The 20,211-nt window shown below is 35.7% G+C and overlaps 2 protein-coding genes across 3 annotated transcripts; one reads left to right on the top strand and one right to left on the bottom strand.

The window, feature by feature from the left end:
- The first annotated feature begins 994 nt into the window (after positions 1–994).
- LOC117637094 (soluble inorganic pyrophosphatase 6, chloroplastic) lies at positions 995–7,123 on the top strand. Its single transcript, XM_034371877.1, has 6 exons — positions 995–1,311; positions 1,830–1,990; positions 3,002–3,102; positions 3,244–3,425; positions 3,861–3,959; positions 6,741–7,123. The coding sequence occupies exons 1-6, from the start codon at positions 1,054–1,056 to the stop codon at positions 6,831–6,833; spliced, it is 894 nt and encodes a 297-aa protein (XP_034227768.1). The 5' UTR covers positions 995–1,053; the 3' UTR covers positions 6,834–7,123.
- A 2,772-nt stretch (positions 7,124–9,895) lies between these two features.
- On the bottom strand, positions 9,896–19,411 carry LOC117637248 (probable sphingolipid transporter spinster homolog 2). 2 transcript variants are annotated; one of them, XM_034372089.1, is made up of 16 exons: positions 19,044–19,411; positions 18,358–18,489; positions 17,560–17,661; positions 16,378–16,482; positions 16,135–16,210; positions 15,242–15,316; positions 14,957–15,059; positions 14,809–14,874; positions 13,788–13,869; positions 13,106–13,203; positions 12,868–12,944; positions 12,601–12,714; positions 11,148–11,267; positions 10,838–10,966; positions 10,626–10,704; positions 9,896–10,289 (listed from the first exon to the last, which is right to left on the bottom strand). In XM_034372089.1, exons 1-16 carry the CDS (start codon positions 19,151–19,153, stop codon positions 10,156–10,158), a joined length of 1,602 nt encoding a protein of 533 aa, XP_034227980.1. In that variant the 5' UTR covers positions 19,154–19,411; the 3' UTR covers positions 9,896–10,155. The 2 variants fall into 2 exon arrangements, with proteins under 2 accessions (XP_034227980.1, XP_034227981.1); XM_034372090.1 differs by lacking the exon at positions 15,242–15,316 and having other exon boundaries at positions 9,987–10,289.
- Between the last annotated feature and the right edge of the window lie 800 nt (positions 19,412–20,211).

The raw sequence follows: 20,211 nt of genomic DNA, 5'->3' as shown, positions 1-20,211 counted from the left end.
GGCCGACTTGTGAACCACGGCGGCGACCTTGGTTCTCTTCTTCTTGCAAAGCCACTGCTATGAGAACTTGCTCATTGACTTGTCTTTGCAACTCATTGACTTCATCTGCTCTATGGTTTCTCTCTCTTGTTTCTCTCTCTTGCTTCTCCAAGCATCTCTTAAATTCTTCCATTCAGAATGAATGAAGTATGAATTCTAAACTCTGAGAAATGAAAATATAGAATGATGTGGTGTGAGAGGTATGAGCTGAGACTCTGATTTTATAGAAAATTTTGGTAAGATAGACATGCCACGTGGCTTGATTTTATTGGATGAAAATTTTATTTGAAATTTGAAATTCTTCCGAAATTTGAAACCTAATTTGTATGAAATTTGAATTTTGAAATTTATCTGAAATTTGAACCCAAATTTATCTGAAATTTGAACCTAAATTCATTCGAAATTTGAACCCAAAAATTTATCTGAAATTTGAACTTTGAAATTCATCCGAAATTTGAATCCAAAAATCTTATCCGGAAATTTTATCTGATTATGAATAGTCTTGACACGTAGGAACCCGAAAATCTTATCTGAAAATATTACCGAAATTAATTATTTTCATTAAAAAATATGAGGAAAAAACAAAAAAATGAATAGTAATTGCCCTTAGCCAGAGCAGCGGGTGGAAACAGAAATTACTATTTGAAAGGGCAACTACTATTCACGTGAACAGTGGCTGCCCTAGCTCCACCCTTGCCATGACTAAGGACAAATGGATAGAATTGCTCTAAAAGGGGCTTGAATCGGATCGGATCCCGGTTATTCTCCTATATTCGTCGGACGTTTTTCACAAACATGTCCACATTCCACCCTGTCACTCACTGACACACACATACAGAAGACCAGCCAATCCAAACTTACCACTTGTTCTGTGGTTTGAAAAGCCCAAGCACAAAAAACAAAACAAAAATTAATAAAAAAATAAAGAATAAAACCCCAAATTAAGCACACTATCGCTTTGACACTCCTTTCAGTCGTCAGCTATCACTCTCTCTTTCTCTCGCATCAAAAGCCATGGCCACCGCCAGAGTGCTAACCGTCGCCAATACGTCCTGCTTGCTCTCCAAGACGACGTCGTTCCTTGCCAAGCAGGGGCCGTACAGCACCAGCCTCTGCTTTACCAGAAGAAGAGCAGCGTCGTCGTTGTCTTCGTCGTGCCGGAGGTCCTTCGCTTGCACAGCTATCTACAACCCCGAGGTTCAGATCAAGGAGGAAGGGCAGCCCGAAACCCTAGACTACCGAGTCTTCTTCGTCGACCGTGTTGGTCAAAAGGTTAATTTGGTTTTTTCCCATTTTCGGTTGAATCCTTCTGTTCTGTTGTTTGTTTGGATTCCGAGAAAATAGGGGAAATGAAAAATGTGGAAGCTCCTCATAAATGGGGTTTAATACCATTTTTATGCATTACTGAGGCATTTGGATTTTTATATGTTCAAATGAGATATTTGAATTGATTTTGATTTTAGACGGCATAGATCATTTGCTTCTTTGAGGTCTCTCTCTTTCAAATTTGAATTTTATTTTCAATTTTCAGGTTTCCAGACTGATATAATTTACCTGTTTGTAATCGTAGTAGAAATATGGTTTTGTGTTTTCTTATTTTGAGATTATCTTCTGACTGTCTCTGAGTGTTTCTTAGTTCGAACTTGTATTTAAAAGAGTGAATATGTGTATGCAATTGTAAAAGGAATTTAAAATTCCCGGTATCCAGGCACATGGTTGGGTTTCTACACGCTTATAAGTTGACATTTATCTCAATCTGCTAAAACAACGTGTTGGTTTATATAATATAGGTTTCACCTTGGCATGATATACCTTTGCAAGTGGGTAATGGTGTATTCAACTTTGTGGTTGAAATACCCAAAGAATCGAGTGCAAAGATGGAGATTGCTACTGATGAGCCACACACTCCGATAAAGCAGGATACAAAGAAAGGAAAACTTCGTTACTATCCGTAAGATTTAGTTTTTACTTTTCCTAAGGTTATATTATAATGTTTGTCCTTGTCTTGGTGCTTGAATATGTTATTGTTGTATTAAGTTTAATTTTTGGCCAAGGCAGCATCATGAATTAGAAGATAAGCCACTGTTGGTGCAGATAATCTCTTGTTTTTCAATTTCATAGATGCACGGATTTTATTTGTTTATTTGGCCTGATAGATGCACACAGAAACAGTTTGATATGTAAGTTTAGTTGTTTTTGGTGCTCCATCGTTTATTTTTTAAGGTAAGGGACAATAATCTATATCAAGCGTGTAGATGCAGCCCCATTTTGCATGTGGAGAGGCATACAAGTGCAAGGAGCTCTTGAAACATATAAGTGTATCCCCATCCTGCAACCTGCAAACCAAGAAAAAAAAAGGGAATGGGGACTGAATCCAGGACCTCTTTCAAAAGTTTAAGAATTTAGGAAATGGCCAACAATATATATCAAGCGTAAACTTTCTTCCTATAGTAGTGAGTCCCATCCCACTAATCTTACTTTATTTCTCCCTATTGAAACGTCATCACATTACTCACATAATCTAGTAGTTACCCATTAGCCCACTTCCAAGTTCCAACCAATCCACCCTCATTCAACAAATCTTTCTTTCTTCATGCTGTAACCCCATCACATTACACACGCAAACCCTGCTGGGAATCACATATGGGAAATGTTGACTATCCCCCACTTCCATTAAACAATTTCAATAATATGATTTAAAACTAAGGTTATTGTAATAATTACACATTACCCCTCATCCAACTTACTCCTTTCATCTTACATATCTAATGGCCATGGATTTGATCAATTACTCTTCTCACTTTGAGAGCATACATACATATATGTTGGTGTAAAGCATACTCTCTTTTTCTACTGCAACCACCATCACATTGCACAGATAGTGTGTGCACGATCTAGATTTTATCATATAATAAAATTCCCTGAAGTTATCTTTTGGTAGTAACTTTATAATCCTTCTCAGCTACAATATTAATTGGAATTATGGATTGCTTCCACAAACATGGGAAGACCCATCCCTTGCTAATAGTGAAGTTGAAGGAGCATTTGGGGATAATGATCCAGGTATGACTACTTATCCGTTTTTGCCAATTTCTGTCCTAGCTGAGTGTTACCTAAAGGAAATTTAAAACCTTTGTTTTTTTTTTTTTTTGGTGTGTCATCTAAACCCTAATTTAAAACCGTTATTTTTGCTACAAATTGTAGTTGATGTTGTCGAGATAGGCGAAAGTCGGAGAAAGATTGGCGAGGTTCTCAAAGTAAAGCCCTTGGCTGCATTAGCTATGATTGATGAAGGGGAACTTGACTGGAAAATTGTTGCAATTTCATTGGATGATCCCAAAGCTTCTCTTGTCAATGACATTGATGATGTTGAGAAGCATTTTCCGGTATGTACTGCTTGTTAACCAAACACTAACAGATTTCCCAATTACGCACTCACCAAACATAGAAACCTTGATTAATGTGTATTTATTGTTTTAGTTGTTTTGAATTTTTAAATTCTTATGATTACTGTATGAGAAATGGATATAAGTCTACCCTCTCTTTTGAGCAGAGTGGGTAACTATGGCGGGCGCTTACGCTAAAATGAAAATGGTGATACATGTTCTTTACAAAAAAAGAGGATAAATATTCTTGTAGAAGACAAACGCTTTTTGTTGTACATAAGATCACGTTCACCCCTATCAGATCTTACTTTATGCAGAATGAATCCGTTAGCCACATTAACATTTGTACTTGGACATTAATAAATTGCTCGAAAAAGAATAATTACGGTAAAAAGTGCCAAAACCTGTGGGGCTTAATGCTATGGATTACTTCAGGGGACTCTCACTGCAATAAGGGACTGGTTTAGAGACTACAAGATCCCTGATGGAAAGCCTGCTAACAAGTTTGGTCTTGGCAACAAAGCTGCAAACAAGGTAATTTTACAGTTATCTTTCAATTGCTATCCTTGAATTTATTTGAATACTATTGGTTGTTTTTTTTTTCTTTTTCTTTTCTTTCTATTTTCTAATTTTATCTAGGTTGCCAAGTTGCTATTATCAAGAGTCTTTCTTTATATTATTTTTGCTTCTTTTTATTTTGCATGGTTGGTTCCTTTAATGATTCAGTCACCAGTTACCAATGACCTTATGACCTAGTAGCATAGTCCTCCTTGCCAAATGCAAGTGTTGCAAGGAGGCATGACAAGATTTGAGTTCAAAACTAGTTAAGGGGAAAGGGTTAAGGTAATTGAAGGACTACTCCTGTTTTAAAGTCCGTTTCTTTGTTCCAATATATATAGTGATGGGCTTAGAAAATGCATTTGTCTAAGTACAATCTAATTTTGGATTGTAAAGTCTTCAATAATTGCATATGTAAAAGCATAATTCATGTCAAATGTTGACTGTATCAAGAGTTGACTTCAAAACCAGGCAGTGGGACTGGGGGTGGCAGAGATACTCGTTTCCGTTGCAGTGTATTTATTTGTTTTTTATTTCGTTTGACTTGTTTGCTGGAGTCAATATTGAGCAATAGGGCATGCTTCAAACAGAATTCCACATGATGTCCCACAACATGAAGGCATTCGAAACATGATTGTAAATCCAACAGCCTTTGCTGGACAGTTATTTCAGGTGTCAACTCATACATCAATGTGGAATTAGTGTAGTAGTCATGACAGGTAGGACAATATACCTGGCATTTTAAATAGGTTGTGAAAGCTGTAGTTCTACACGATCTGTCTCAGTCCTTTGGGCTTGACCTTCTGATGCAGGAGAATCTACAGGGCTTTCCAAGACTATGTGGCCAACTTGGCTTGGGTTATACTTAGTTTAGGGTTTTAGTTGTTTCCTTGTCTTTTATTTGTCTTTTTTGAGTTTTATGTTTTATTTAGTTTGACAAATGATGGTTATACTCCTAGTCCTTTCAAGCACTCATCTGATCGTTGTGTGAGTGTAAGTATTTTGGAGGGGCATGATTAAGTAGTTATTAGTATGCAAGGGGTAGGATGCTAGGGCTGCTGTAACCCTAGTCTAAATACTCTTTCAAGAGGATTTGTAACCTAGGTCTACACTTTGGTTGGACATAGTGGAGGTTGTTGATGAGGAAACCAAGCCCAACAACAGAGATGGCTGAGCTGTGGCGTATGATTGAAGATTTGGGAAGAGTGATACAAGCTCTTCAATGACAGGAACCTGTGGAAGCCCGTGCATAGATTCCAGAAGGCAATTGCAACTCCTTGGACATATCAGAAGGTGGTTTTAAGGATGAAGGTTGTGAAGAATATGAAGAAAACCCCTTCATGATGCTAGAAACCAAGAATATCGGGATCATAGCAGACAGTTAGTTTTGGTTATTCAGGTATGGTTTATGATATCGTTGAATGAGTTTGGCAACCAGTTAAGTATAAGTCGAATGTTTCGTTGATGAAATTTTGGATGACTTGGAATATGATGGGTTTTCTTATTATTCTAGATATCCGTGCCAGTATTTAATTGTTGTTCATAAGATGATTGCAAAGTTTGTTTGGGGTTAGAACTTTTGACAAAATATTTTGGTGAGTAAAAAAGAAGTTGGTGTTGAAAAACTTTTGAAGGAAGCTAGTGCAAGAAATTCTTGAAGACATCATTGAAGATAAGCTCATAACCCTAAATTCCCAGGACCGGATGAATTTTTTAGATAATAATACTTCTGAATGTGTTGATTTTATCGGGGTTGAATTTTTAGTTTGTGATTGTCAAGAGTTTGGGTGATCATCTAACTCAGGAGAAAATTGATGTCAAGAAATAACGGGTTTCAAGATTGATAATTGAGAATGAATGTAATGGTTTAAAATGAGCCGATATTCCAAGTATCTCTTTGTTTGGATGGGAAGTATTCAGTTTCGAGCCCAAAAGTCCAGATGGGTTTAGTCAATGACATTAGAGATAATACTTGGACAACCTTTACCAAAGCAATTAAAATTGAAGTTTGCTATCTTCGATGGAAAGTTGCAAGCAGGAGATAATTTGGATTGGAAGGCAAGCCAACATACGTGATCCTTACTGAAGTTCTGGCAGCTTTCTTATGGCAGTCAAGTTTTTCCCAACCTGGTGGATTTGATGCGGGAGCATCTACAAGGCTTTCCAAGACTAAGTGGGTCAGCTAGCTAACTTGGCTTGTGATCTATTTAGTTTATGGTTTTAGTTGTTTCCTTGTCTTTTATTTGTTTTGTTTGAATTTTATTTTTATTTAATTTCGAAAATGATAGTTATGCTTCTACACTTTTATAAGTAGTCATTTGACGGCCATGTGAGTATTTTGGAGGGTTAGGATTACTTAGTTATGTAAGTAATCAAGGGCTAGGATGTGAGGGCTGCTAATCCTAGTATATATAGTTATTCTTTTAAGAGGCTTTTAGTTTGATGCAGCATTTTCAGAAATTTTAGGCTATGGAGTTCTTTATCGGGTCATTTTTCCCTATAACTCAATTATTGATGTTCCAACTCCGTTCTATTGCTTGTTATCACTTATTGCTGGAAATTCTTTTATAGTGTGGTTTGGTACTGTTGCAGCAACTAGGCAGTAGCATAAGGCTTTTTGTCCCATATTACCTTCTTTATTTACTTTTCTTTAATAAGCATAAAACAAATATAATGCCAAACATTAGATTATGATCTGTGTGTGTGTGATTAGTGTTCCTTATATCTAATTTTAAAAACATTTCTTGTCATGAACAGGATTTTGCGCTTAAGGTCATAACCGAAACCAATGAATCATGGGCTAAGCTTGTCAAGAGATCAATTCCTGCTGGAGATCTGTCACTTGCATAGATGGCTGCTAGAAGTGGAACTCCAGGCATTTATTATTTTGTACTTTTGGCGGTTCATTAGAAATTTTTCTGTTTGACAAACCAGTCGTGTTATTTAATGAGTGTTACATGAATACCATTTTTTTCACCATCAAACTGGAATAAAACCCTAGTCTTCTGTAGTATTTTGTAGCATGAGTAAAATAACAACTCGGTCTCCTTATTGGACAGTTGAATATATTTCATTAGCTGATAACTACGCTACTGCTGCATATATGGGGTGTGATTTCACCAAAAGTACATTTCGAATCAGGTACTAAAGTCAATTTGGCTTTGAATTTGGAAGCATTCCTTTTCTGTTACTATTGCGATGCTTGGCGAATGCCGAACTGCTGGAATTTTCGCCTTTGACTTTTGTCATGATTCTTGTGTTCCACCGTAATTCTTTTTCTCCCCCCCTCTTTGATAGATTGTAATCGAAAGCTTTGAATAAGTGTTTGTCTATTCTATCTGTAAGTCAAATGCCAAGGAAATGTTAAGGGCTAAGCTTGAAACCTCTTTTCCAATGCCAAAGAAGCTTCCACCATTCACTTTTCCTGGCCATGATGGTCATGATCTGCTCCTGCTTTTGCAGACAATTGTTCTTATCTGAAACCCATATCGTTTTGAGTGGTAAGACTTTGACACCAAAAATAGTTGTTGCAGGTGGTACCATAGATGAAGAAGCTAGAAATTAACAGAAGGGTAGGTCGGTGTGCCTTTGAAATTGACATAAAGTCCTCGTGTATATAATAAACAATAAGACATCGATTAAGTGAGAAATTACTAATACCGGCAAATAGAACAGTCTGGGATGCACATGATTTACCTTAAAAAGAGAAAAATTTCAGCTAACGATGGTTACCAAAGCTACCCACATTGCACTCTTTTGCTTATTTTTCTTACTAAAATCCTTTTTCTTGGTTTTTCCTTTTGTCTAAAATACTTTTTTTAAGCAAGTAAAGTGATTTTTTGTTAGTTTTTTTTTTTTTTGGTCAAACGGAATAGACTTTTATTATATAGAATTTAAACTTGGAATTTATGACCTCCAAATTTCATATTTTTTCCCACGTGGAATTTTCAAATTTCTTGATTTTGTTATCCAGACACAGGAATTGGTGTATGTAGATTTACAATTTCTGATTTTTGTCCGAGTCCCAAGTTTATTTCCTTTGTTCACACGCATCGTAAAGTCTGATAGACAGGTTTACATCACTAGTGAGAGAATCAAATAGCCAAAATGGTATGAGTGCTTCAAACGAGCCTAATAATGTACTTTCTGGTATGGAAACTAAGCTCGAAAAGCTCTCTACGTTCTGCGCATAAGAACAGTGAACACAACCTGAATATATATAGTACAAACAATCAACAAACAAAACTATATTGGTAGACGTAGACCTATGTTTGCTCCCAACTCAAGCTTGTTGCCTCTTTTGACTGAAACTATACTATTCACACAATCAACGGCTTGCACAACATTGCTTCCACTGTAGTGGCAAGCAGTGGTCTTGAGGGGAAGATACTTAACATTTCCCATCCCGGCATTGTAGGAGACAATACGTCCATCTGTGGCAATCATAAGAACCTCTTGGCTGTTCCAAAACAACATTACATTTGGATAGATGTCCGGTGGGAGCTCATTAGAGGTGAAGCATTTTGTCCCAGAGGATGCTTGAGCGTCAAGCAACAAGTCATCCATCACCCATATTTCAAAAATGGCACCACAAACCTTAAAGAGTGCGATGGATTCTTCATTCCACACTGCAAGCTGTTTGCGCTGAAAGGGGATCATGTTGTAACCATCCGGAGGCTTCACACAACGAAAGACCTTATCACCCCGAATCAAAGCATATAACCATATACCTAAGCAAATCGCCCGCGCATCTATGTCGTTCGTCTGGGAATTATTCCTTGCGTTGCTCAACTCCATTCCAGTAAAAAAATTCCTTTGAAGCATGTTTGGATATGTTCAGGGCAAAATCTAGTAGTTTCCGTTTTCAAAAGAGTCATTCTCGAAGAACCGTAACTGTTCAATGTGTACATGCCGATCGACTTTGGCAGGATTAATAACCATACGCTCGCCATATTGTTCTTCACCACAATATAGAATGCGAACCACTTTGTAGGACATAGTTTTGGGATCATAGCCAAATCCTGTCTTCTGAAAGAATTTCAAATTCTTTTATTGGTGGGTTGTAGAAAAAGTGGGTGTCTTCAGAAATAGAAGAAAGATGCCGTCACAATGACTTGCAATTCCTACACAGCTATATTGCTCAACCTCAATGATTTGGCCTTGGCCTCTAGTGTATAGACCCATAGAAGGCAGAAAATGAAGATCCTCAACAACACAACCAAGCTAGGTTATCATTCAACAAGTCATCATTTGGAAGATTAAGTAGTGAAAATACTATTTGTCCTTGTAGATGTTGATGTCCGGCGACCAACCTAAGGAAGCATAGAGCTTGAAAAGGACATGTGGAGGTGGAGGATACGTTGTCAAGTGCCGGAGTTACCACCAACGATGGATGGTTTATTATCGAGTGAATCACATAAGAGATTTAGGAGGCAGTCTTGATAGGATCTCCTCCATGAACGTCTCTCCATGCACTACTTTGCAAGGCTTTGCCATTGATGTATATTATGCTCTACTGTGTCTCTTCAATACCAACTCACAATACAAGTAAAGAAGAAGGAATTACTTTCACAGCTTTATATGCTATATTTAGAAACAATAAAAATCCAGTTTGGTACTGTTGATGAGGAAATAAGGAATTTTCTTTTAATGCAGCAAACAAATCTGCTGTGCACGCTATGGGTGGCTCAGGTTGACAAATAAAATCTTTATTTGTTGTGAACTTGTAATTGCAAACAATCTGCAACAGTCAACACAATAATACCACTTACCCATGAAAGCTAATCAATGAAATAGATGAAATATCAGTTCTAATCCCCGGAATGAAAAATCATGCGTGAGAGACTCATATATGAAGAATGAATTTTACTTTCACTACGTTTTGCTATATTTAGGTAAAGCACAAAATGGTATAAATACTTCGTAAAATACATGTCGTTGCACGAGAAAATGCTCAAATTATTAATTTGCATTTTGTACAACCCTTGAACAAAAGTTCAAAGAGGAAAACAAATATAAACACGTCCATTGGAAAATAAAAATGTAAACAAATAATTTTAAAAGGTTGCACTTTAGACCATATTTACAGGAATTAACAGAACCTGCTAGGCTACTAGACAAGACCTGAATATGTGACAGTTTGCAATCAAAGCTAAGAGAAAAAGGCCAAGTCTCAGGGTTCAGAGGCAGATTCAGTTGTTTCTGTCTTCTTCCCTTTAAGCAATGGTGTTGTGTTTGACCTTTCAGTTGTTGTGATCTGATTCTCACTTTCTTCGTTAAATCTATCCACGCTGTGCAGAAAGATTCCTGTAGGGGTATACAAACAATGATTACAAAAATTCTAGGACTGATCTCACTTTTGGTCCCTCTCTATTGTGCCAATTATTGAAGAGCCCGTAATTATGAACTCGATTAAATTTCAGATAAGTTGATCATAGTAATGTATGCAAAGAACCCTCTTGGGGAAAGGAAAGAAAGAAAGCACAAAATTAACTATAGCTGTTTTCCAGAAACCCGAAAATGTTGACTTAGTTATTGGGAATTCGTCGAACATCCTTGCACTTAATAAAATTCTATTGTCTCACAAATCATCAGTTGGAATGGTTCCATAATAAAGTAACGGAATCACTAACTGTAACTTACCTATAAACCATATTCCTGCTGCTGGAATGAAAATAGATGTTAAAATAAGAGCAGTCACCCTCCAGTTGTTAATGGAATCCTGCGCAGTCAAAACCAGACCAAAGCCAAAAGGAAAAACAAAGTACTCAATTAGATTGTGCAACTCATGATTAATAGGTTCATAGTACGGATGAAAGGAAACGGATCGGTCCATGCTATATAGGAAGGCAAACCTGGAGAACTCCAACAAGAGGTGCGGAAGGTACATCCCCAAAAAGGTGAATTGAAACAGTAGAAATAGCCATAGATAGTGGCCTCATACTAGGTTTAACACAATGGAGACAAATGTAATTTACAGGGCCCTGCATAGGTAAATTGAATATTCCAGTTCAGCGAATATTCCAGTTCTGGCAATAAATGTCTTAGTACAGTGAATATTCTGGTTATGGCAATAAATGTCTTCCGCGCTAACAGTTTAATACGGTAACCATCTAGTTCTTAAGCCAAATAATAGGAAAAAAATTTCTTTCCATAGGAATGTACCTGAGTTGCAAAGACAAGTAGTTCCCCAACTGCAAAAAGAGCTAGGAAAGCATACATGTTCTTGAAGCAAAAGGCACCGAAGCAACATGCTCCTCCAAGTAACGTTACTGCTGAAAGAAGCTGCAACAAAGTCCAAGTACAGTATTTAAACATGCAATGAGGAAAAGAAACAAAAAGGAAAAAAAAATGACTGGGATAATGAATACATAAGTTCATACACAAGCAATAACAATAAGACTGCAAGAAACCTTTACAAAGTTTTCCCAAATTTGTATCAGAGAAAAACCTTTAGTTCTTTGATTAATTTTAAGGACATAACCCCAAAATCCCTGGGGAAAGCTTGCAGTGCAACTCCATTTTCATCTTCTATTCCTCATAGAAATATATGAAGAAAGGCATCAGCAGTAATATATGCCATAAAAATACTTTAGGATGAGATCATTTTTGCGTATCCTAGTTTAGCTTGTATATTGGTGAAGTATCTTATTGCTTTGCAATGTTATTCATATTCCATATCCATATACTTCTCTTCATTTTCATTAGAAGAAGTAACCGTATCTATAACCTTCTGATGTCTCATAAAAACAAAATCACAGAAGGGTTATTTTTTCTGATGGTTAAAACATGGGATGTTGCATTTCAAAGCAACTGGGATTATCTTTCCTAATCGCCAAAATTTTTAATCCCGCAAATGGGTCAGAGCATTTCATACATCTCTTTGTTTCTGTGCAATATTAAGGAATACCACCGAGGCTGGATACCCAGGAGACATTAAATTTTGGCGGACTATGCCACTACACTGTTTCTATGGAGATCTTTTTCATCCCTCTTTCCTCAGAATTACCTCAGGTATCTATTCCTCTAGTTTGCCTTCTACTCAATATGAATCTCTTTATCTTTTGGTGGAATTTGATCCTCCATGTGTATATGCATGCATGACTTGACATTTAAAAACTTATAAACTTTGTTGATTTACCACAATTCTCAGAAATTAAGCCCAGTAGAATGTGGATCAACAATTAAGATACTCACACGCACCCTCACATGTGGGCCTAACATGTGGAATTCAACTTAAATTAAGAAGTTGGACTTATAAGGATCCGATCTCAGGATCTCCTACTTTTAGGTTGGAATCAGGGTCTCCTACTTTGATTAGTTGATAACTTTTTGCTGGTTTACCACTACTCTCAGAAACTAAAGCACTCAGGATGTGAACATTTACTATAAGAAAAACAAAATAACCAAATGCCATAATGAAAAAGATCTACTAAAAGAACAAACAAAAGCCATAAACAAACAAAAGCCGAAGACCAACTGTCAGTTTGAAAAGGCAATGGACTAGCTCAGTTTTTCATGCACAAAAGCCAAGAGAAAGAAAATAATGCCTTCGGTAAATGTTAAGCAACAGTATCAAGAAAGATATTCTAGATCCCAATAAACACAGAACACCTACCTTGAAAGCATTAGAGATAGTGCTACTGATATAATCCAGAACGAAACCTCCTGCTAGTGTGCCCAATATTCCGCACACAATTGTAATACCTCCAAATATCAAATCTGCATCATTCTGCCAAAATACCATGAATTTAAAGCAGGGTTAGCAAGTTTATCTAGGTCCTATACCCAAACCACTATCAATCATGATCATCGAAATAGTAAAAAAGAAAGGAAAACCTTATATTGAATGATACAAATCCATAAAGTCAAGTTAAATGCTTACCATATGATATATATTATAACCAGCCTTAGGCCCCCAATACGAGTACGCACCTATGACAAAGTTGTATGCTATATAACCTAAGAACGAAAATTTCACAGTTTCAGCGAATTAGCATATAGATCATAAACCAAAGAAATTCAGTCTTTATTTTATTTTATCAAGTAACAACCATGACCCAAAGAAATTCACATACAAAAGATGGTAGGTAAAGCAGGTGGAGAAAAAGAAAGATAAGTACCTAGAACATTAACAACATAAACCTTGTCAACCAAAAGCACCTTCATATCTTTCATAAACCTTGAAATTTGATTCATTATTTTTGTCCCAACTTTTAGCCTGCCATAAAATAAGATCTTAGGTATCAGATACATAATTATGTTTATGATAACTGCTACAACTTATGAGCATATGAGCATGTGACAACAACATGGGAAGTTATCAGAACCAATAGTTTGGCCGGTCAAATGTAACACTGTCATACAAGTGGAACCCACACAAACTTCATCACAGAAAACCAATAGTCAGTTCAGTTATCCTTACAATGTCTAATGCAACCCCTTACAGTTGAGAAAACACATGCATCTAAAAATTTACATTTGGTTAATATTCAAGTGAATGCTCTGTGATGACAATTAAGGTAATCAAATCTGAAAACTGTTTATTGGTAAGCTCCATATAGTTTCTGCTAACAAAACAAACACCTAAACATATATGATGCTAACAATAATTGTACTAATCCACATATCTCTCTCTCCCATCAATCAAATTGGTACTAGTCAAAGATAATTTAATCCATAATAATTATTGCATTGAATCCAGAGAAATGAATCAAAGGTCCCTACGAGGTCCAGTGGCAGTATATACAAGCCCAAAACTAAAAAATATATACATATATATGAGCTTAAGGATGAGTGACTCACTTAGAAGATTTCTGTATGGTAGAATCTCTGAGATCTTCCTTAATGGAAAAGGAACCATCTTTACCATTCAAATTATCTGAACCTGTGCAGAGTTTTTTTTTTTAAAAAAAAAAATGATAATTAGCAATGTCAAAGCAAAACAATAACTATCAAGACAAATATTATGAACAGAAAGGAAATTTTCTCTATCCTGATAAAGGAAAAAGAGTGACATCAAATATTATCAAAGGTTACCGGTCACAGAAGGGGGACAAAGACTAGGGAAAAGGTGCTAATTCACATAATTGAACTTTTAAAACACATATTTTCCAGCATATGAGTTCATGCTTGTATTATGTTATATGCCTAAGGGCATATCCACTAACTTGACCAATAGTAATAATTCCTTTGTAATCCATAACATGATGGTCAGAGTTTAGTCAGCATCATGAGCTTCAAGCTGCTACCAGGAAATTTAATTGCGAAGCAATCTTCTTACATGATAGGCATTTAGAGATTTGTCATGAAAGTTTTCCTCCTTTTTTCAAATAAAAAAAGAAAAGAAACAAATTTACATCCAGAAAACAATAAAATTACATAGGGAGTGGACAAGATGGCCACACCAAGGAAAGCATAAACCCAGTTAAAGCAGAGAAACAATTGTACTCTTAAGGTAAGGCATAAACAAAACAACACAGGACCTCATCAATAGCAGCTTTCCAATGTAACCAAATTGTCATAAAAGTTTATTAGACAGACCTATCCTAATACAAATTTTTATGTGAACTCAATTAGCTTTTACCCCAAAAGTATAATTTGGAAAAATGCCTCATGCAAAATTAATAAAACTCCTACAAAATACAGTTGGGCACTACAAAATGACAGTAAAATAGCAAAGTTACTCATTGATGAATGCTTCATATCGACAGAGCTAATTGGAGATGTTCCAACTTATTAAAATCTATTGTGCAGCTAGTTAGAGACTTAAAAAAGGCCTACTATATACAGATACAGCTTTCCTCAATATCATATGTATCAACACCTTGAACTTCTGAGACAGCCGTCTCTACTGCTGTTAGTGCTTTTGTTGATTCAGGATGAAAAAAACCTGAAATCAGAAATCACTTAGTAATGATCGTCAAAACTTGCTGAACGAAAATGAATCAATGCATAAAAGACTAAAAGTACACCTTTCAGCTGCAAAGGCTTCATAACAAATCCTAGAATAGCAAATGGAAGCATCAGGATTGCCTCCCCCCAAAAAGCATAACGCCAATTGGAATGACTTCCAACCTATGTATTAGAAAATGAGAGATAATCATAAGCTTATCAACATGGGACCAAGTGAGGAACACCAAACCAAAAGCAAATATGCACTTTTTATGTAGATTTCTATTGTCTAGCAATTATATGTTGACCAAGAGACCGTATTTTCCAAATAAAACTGACCCATGTAGCAAATAAGTATAACTTACCAACCCACCATAAACATAGCCAAGTGCATATCCACTTGGTATGCACATATAGAATATAGCAAGCCACGCAGTTTTCTGAGATAAAAGACAGGGCATAAGTCCATTGACAGCAGATCTAAAAATAATAGATAAAATTAACAAAGAAAAAAAAAGCAACAAGGTGGATACAAGTTCAGGAAGAATATTTGGTGGGGTTGAGTAAAGAAAACATACTACTGAGAACATATCCAAAAGCTAGTGACAGTTTAGAAAAAAAACCTAAACTCCTACCAAATGAAGCCAAGATGGCACCGCAACTCTAATATACTTCATATAGTAAACCATCAGAGAGCTTCCATTGAGGGATCCCTCAAATTAGCTTATTTGAGGGACACCTTTGTAGGGGCCACTCCGCATTGTATTTCACTAATCCAAACCGTCTATGTTTTAGATAATCATTCAAATATCATCTCTATAAAAAATCACTTGAATCCGACATCGTTTGACCACTCAATTGTGTAATTGAAATTTTAGTACTTTCTTGAAGCACCAAGTTCATTGATTTTGTAGGATACAATTGGATGTCGAAACGGTTTCTGATTTGTCTAATTTTTTGCAAGGATGATCTATGAATGTGGACTTAAAAAATAGATGGTTTGGATTGTTGGAAACAAATTCGTAGGGTACCCTAGAGGGTGTCCCTCAAATAAAATTATTTGAGGAATCCCTCAATAGAAGGGGACTGAGTAAACCATATATGCTCTGTAGCAACGCATAATACATGCCAAAGCAAGACTTACCAAAACAATAGAATGGATATAATGAAACTAAATAAGATAATATTAATACCGCACTAATCTCAAATCAAACAAATTCAAAATGTTAGGCATACTATGAAACAAAAGAAATCATACCTGAGGAGCTGGGGCATTATCATCAATAAATGGAGCTGCAAGACTAATAAATGAAGCCTCACCAACACCAACTAACCTGTAGACAACAAAAAAAGGCATTAAAACAAGCAAAACAAAAAAACTTGATCAAACAGTAGCCCCCGTTACTGGATTACTAAAAAAATGTAATATTAAAGAAAGAGAAAGAAATTGTGCCAGGGGGTATAGATATAGCAATAAAACAAGAAGGATTAAATTACTTACATGCGGCAGAGAGTAATGGACCAGAAGTTGAATGAAAAACCACAACCAATTGTAGCAAAGGTCCAAACTGATAATCCAACTCCAATGAGCCTAAACGGACTTACACTGCAAAATTTAATAGATAGATGAGAAATCGCAGAGAAAAAGGCTTAAAACAAGCAGTAGTCACCTCGCACCAAAGGGTTAAAACAATTTAGTAGTAATAGCTAAGGTTATAGCACTAGGGATATTTGCAATATTTCTATCAAGGTTCTCTTGTAATCACCTCAGAGAAACTTTAACATTTCTCTACAACCAAAGTTCCCTGTAAAATTCTTCCAAAAATAACTCTGCAAATAATTTCTTGCACGTTCATGATCATCAAGGAACCATTGGTATTTGGCATTTTATCTGCACTTGCATTACCTTCAAATTCAACTTTATTCAGTATTAATCTTTCACCAATTTTATTCTAGAGATACAAAATCTTATTTATCAAATTTGAGTTAATATTCTAATATGTATCGCATTCTCTTGTCCATACACCTAGCTGCACTGTGTCTCTATTAGCGAGGAAGTCCCCATTTTGAAGACAAATTGTTATGGAGCTCCAGGAAAAAATATTGGGGTGAATAGATATTCATCCTTGGAAAAAAAAATATATAATTCATTAAGCCTGATTGTTAATATTGAATTTTTGTTGTGATCCTTTGATCCGGTACATTATTTGGAATATGTGTATGTACATTAATATTCCAAATGTACCTACAAATATTAATATACAAAGAATTTGTACCTAGGTACATTCATAATAATGCACCTAATCAATGGACCAAGATCAGAATCCAACCTAACACCCAGGTTCAGTGAAAACAAGATCTTATCTAAGGATTCTATAAATTATTATCGGCTTTATTTGAGTGGAGTAGGAAGGATTCCTATTCTTATCTTCCTGTAGATTTTATCTTCACTAATACACTCTGGCATTTTATTATATCTTTTGTACATTGGTTATGCCCCTTAGTCACTTAGCCAGAAAAGAAAAAAATCTATACATACTTTTTTGATAAATATATACTACTAATCACCAAAAACAAAAAAATGATTCTGTTCAAATGTATTGAAATCTCAGCTTCAAAGTCATACACCTGGCTAAAAAATGCTATTCCATGGTAGCCTAATGCGATAATAGGTGATTGTTACCTCTTTGCTAATGATGCAAATATAGGAGAAGCCAAAAGAAGTCCAACCATAAAAGCTGATGAGAGAACTCCATCTTCAAAGTTGCTCAAGTTAAAATCCCCCCTGCATACAAAAGGAAATTAAGGATATAAATGCTGTCCAGGATTAATTATATGGCAAGTAAAACATTTATTAGAAAAGAGGGAAAAGAAATACAATTATTATAGGCATGAAGTATACAAGAAAAGAAAAGCCCAGCAGAAGCTTAAAAAGAACAAAAACAAAGGCATGGAATCTAAAAGCACAATAAAAGGTTGTACCAATCTTCAAATGTATATCCATGTAAAATCTTATGCCCAAAGAAATGGTGAGATGTTTAAGCCAAAGATTAAAGGAATTTAGCCATCTCAAATACTACATGTTCCAAGCATCATGTAATAAACAGAACAGAAATTGGTTTAAAATGGATAAAACACGGGCAACTGACATGCAACTGCCTCGACTTCAAAGCCTTAACACCGCCTCGGTGGATATTCTTCACACACCATAGTATGTACATTAATCAGAGAAAATTTTAAGCAACTTCTCAACTAAGGAGCTCTTAGAAATAGATAAAACCTCTATATCAATAACAATATAACCACATGGAGACAACATTTGTTTCTTTTCAAAACCTCAATAACATTTCTATACCATAGCACCTACAACATTAGACAACATGACAACTCAGCACATTCAAGTAAACGGAATCAAACAATGCATGAAGAAAACCCAAGTCGAAAAGCAAGAGAATCAAGGAAACCTCCAAATAATTCTTACTGTATCCCGGTACCGGATGTGCATACGCCACTTTCTGTACAAGTTCCGAGGCTCCCATTGACACCATTGCTTGCTATTGCTCCTCGGTCCACATAATTTAACAAGTTAATCACGCAAAAGATAGCAAGTAACCTGCAATCACAGCACAAGAACATTTATTACACACCGAAACAAAAACCAAGATACTAATGGCTCTAAAGTGGCTCACTGGTCTTGCATACCTACAAATGATACTTGACTCAACTCCAGTTCAATGAACTGGTTTATAATTATATTCCTTTACATGATTCTCACCACCCCCTTGCATGTTCAAAACAGTTTGCTAATTTAGCATCCAAACAGTTTTCACTCTTTTCCCTTTCCTTCCATACAACGCAACAATCAAACAATAGTGCCCACAAAGGAAAACAAAAAAACCCAATTTCCCGTTCGGTTGCGCAGAAAGTAGAGAGAAAAACTAAGAAATCAAAGTCTAAAACCAAAATTTCTGAGCCCAACTAAGCCAGCAAATTATTTCTACAACGCCCTAGTCGTATATGAATTCTCGTTCCTTTTCCAGACCCAAGTAACAAAACCAACCAAAAACAAAAAACAAAAGTTAAACCTTTATCTTGATTTCCCATATTTTGTCAGCAACCAAGCAGACCCAAGAACCAAAAAACAAACTGGAACAAAAAAAACAGTACCTCTTGGGCGTGAACCACGAAGGAGCCGGAGCTGCGGTTGAAGCAATGACCATGGCTGGCTCTGCCGAAGGCTTAACTTCTTCAGAAGTCTTTGCTTCTTTTTGAGCCATAAGAAGTAATGGTAAATATAATATAACACAATTACTTCAGTGAAAATATCTTTTGGTGAAAAAGTAATGTAAAATATTTATATTTCCGAGTTGGGTTTTGACTGGTGGTTGAGGGCAAGTGTGTTCTTGACCTCTTCTTCCTCCCACTGCTAATAAATTTTGGAGGCTTCCTTCGTTGGCATCAGCCTCTCACTTTTATGTAAAGTGAAACAAGAAATTTGCTTTCCACCATCCTTTTTCGCTTTTGGAGTTTGAGTTTGAGAAGGATTGATCATAGTTTCAAAGATCATGGTACCAATTATCATGTTGCCAAAATGTTTAGAAGAATACAAAAAAAAAGGTGTGCTATGTAGTTTGGAACGATGCGGTTTAAGATTCTCTTTTAGTTACCATTACCTTTTTATCCAGCTATTAATATGTTGACGCATTGTTTAATAATTAATTAATTAATTTTAGAAATCAGTTGGTACGAGTTTTTATTAGTTTGGACTTCGAGATGTTCCAATTCCACCCGATCTTTAACCAAAATTTTCGGTTCAGATTAAATCAAACTTTACAATAAAGAAATTAATTTAGAAACTGTTAAATTTATAGGTCCGTGCAGGATGTCAAATACCAACATTAAAATCAAATTTTTCCAACCAAAAAAAAAAAAAACATTAAAAATCAAATTTTAATGTATTTTTATGAAAAAGCAAAATAAATGGACTTTAATATTTCGGTTGAAGTGAGTCAATTCTTATAAAGAAATTAACATACCTTGAAACTTACAATTATAAAAAGTTGTGCTTCAATTCTTATTCTGTCTCATCTCTTCCCTCCCTCCACCAATCCCCAAAAAAGTTATTCAATATAGGTATATCTCTCCACTTTAAATGTGATGTATTCTTCTTCTTCCTTATCTAATTATTTTCTCGCTGTATTTATAATGAGTTTTTTAAATTACCGTGTTTATAAAATTTAAGGTGAAATTGAAAAAATATAACTTCAACTATACTTTCTATCCACTTTTTAGTGACTTCCTGTAATTTAATGCTGCTTTATTTTAATATTATTTT

The sequence above is a fragment of the Prunus dulcis genome, chromosome 8 (genome assembly GCF_902201215.1).
Source record: "Prunus dulcis chromosome 8, ALMONDv2, whole genome shotgun sequence".
Lineage (NCBI taxonomy): Eukaryota > Viridiplantae > Streptophyta > Magnoliopsida > Rosales > Rosaceae > Prunus > Prunus dulcis.
Note: the sequence above shows the minus strand (reverse complement) of the source record. Positions and strands in the feature narration are given on the sequence as shown.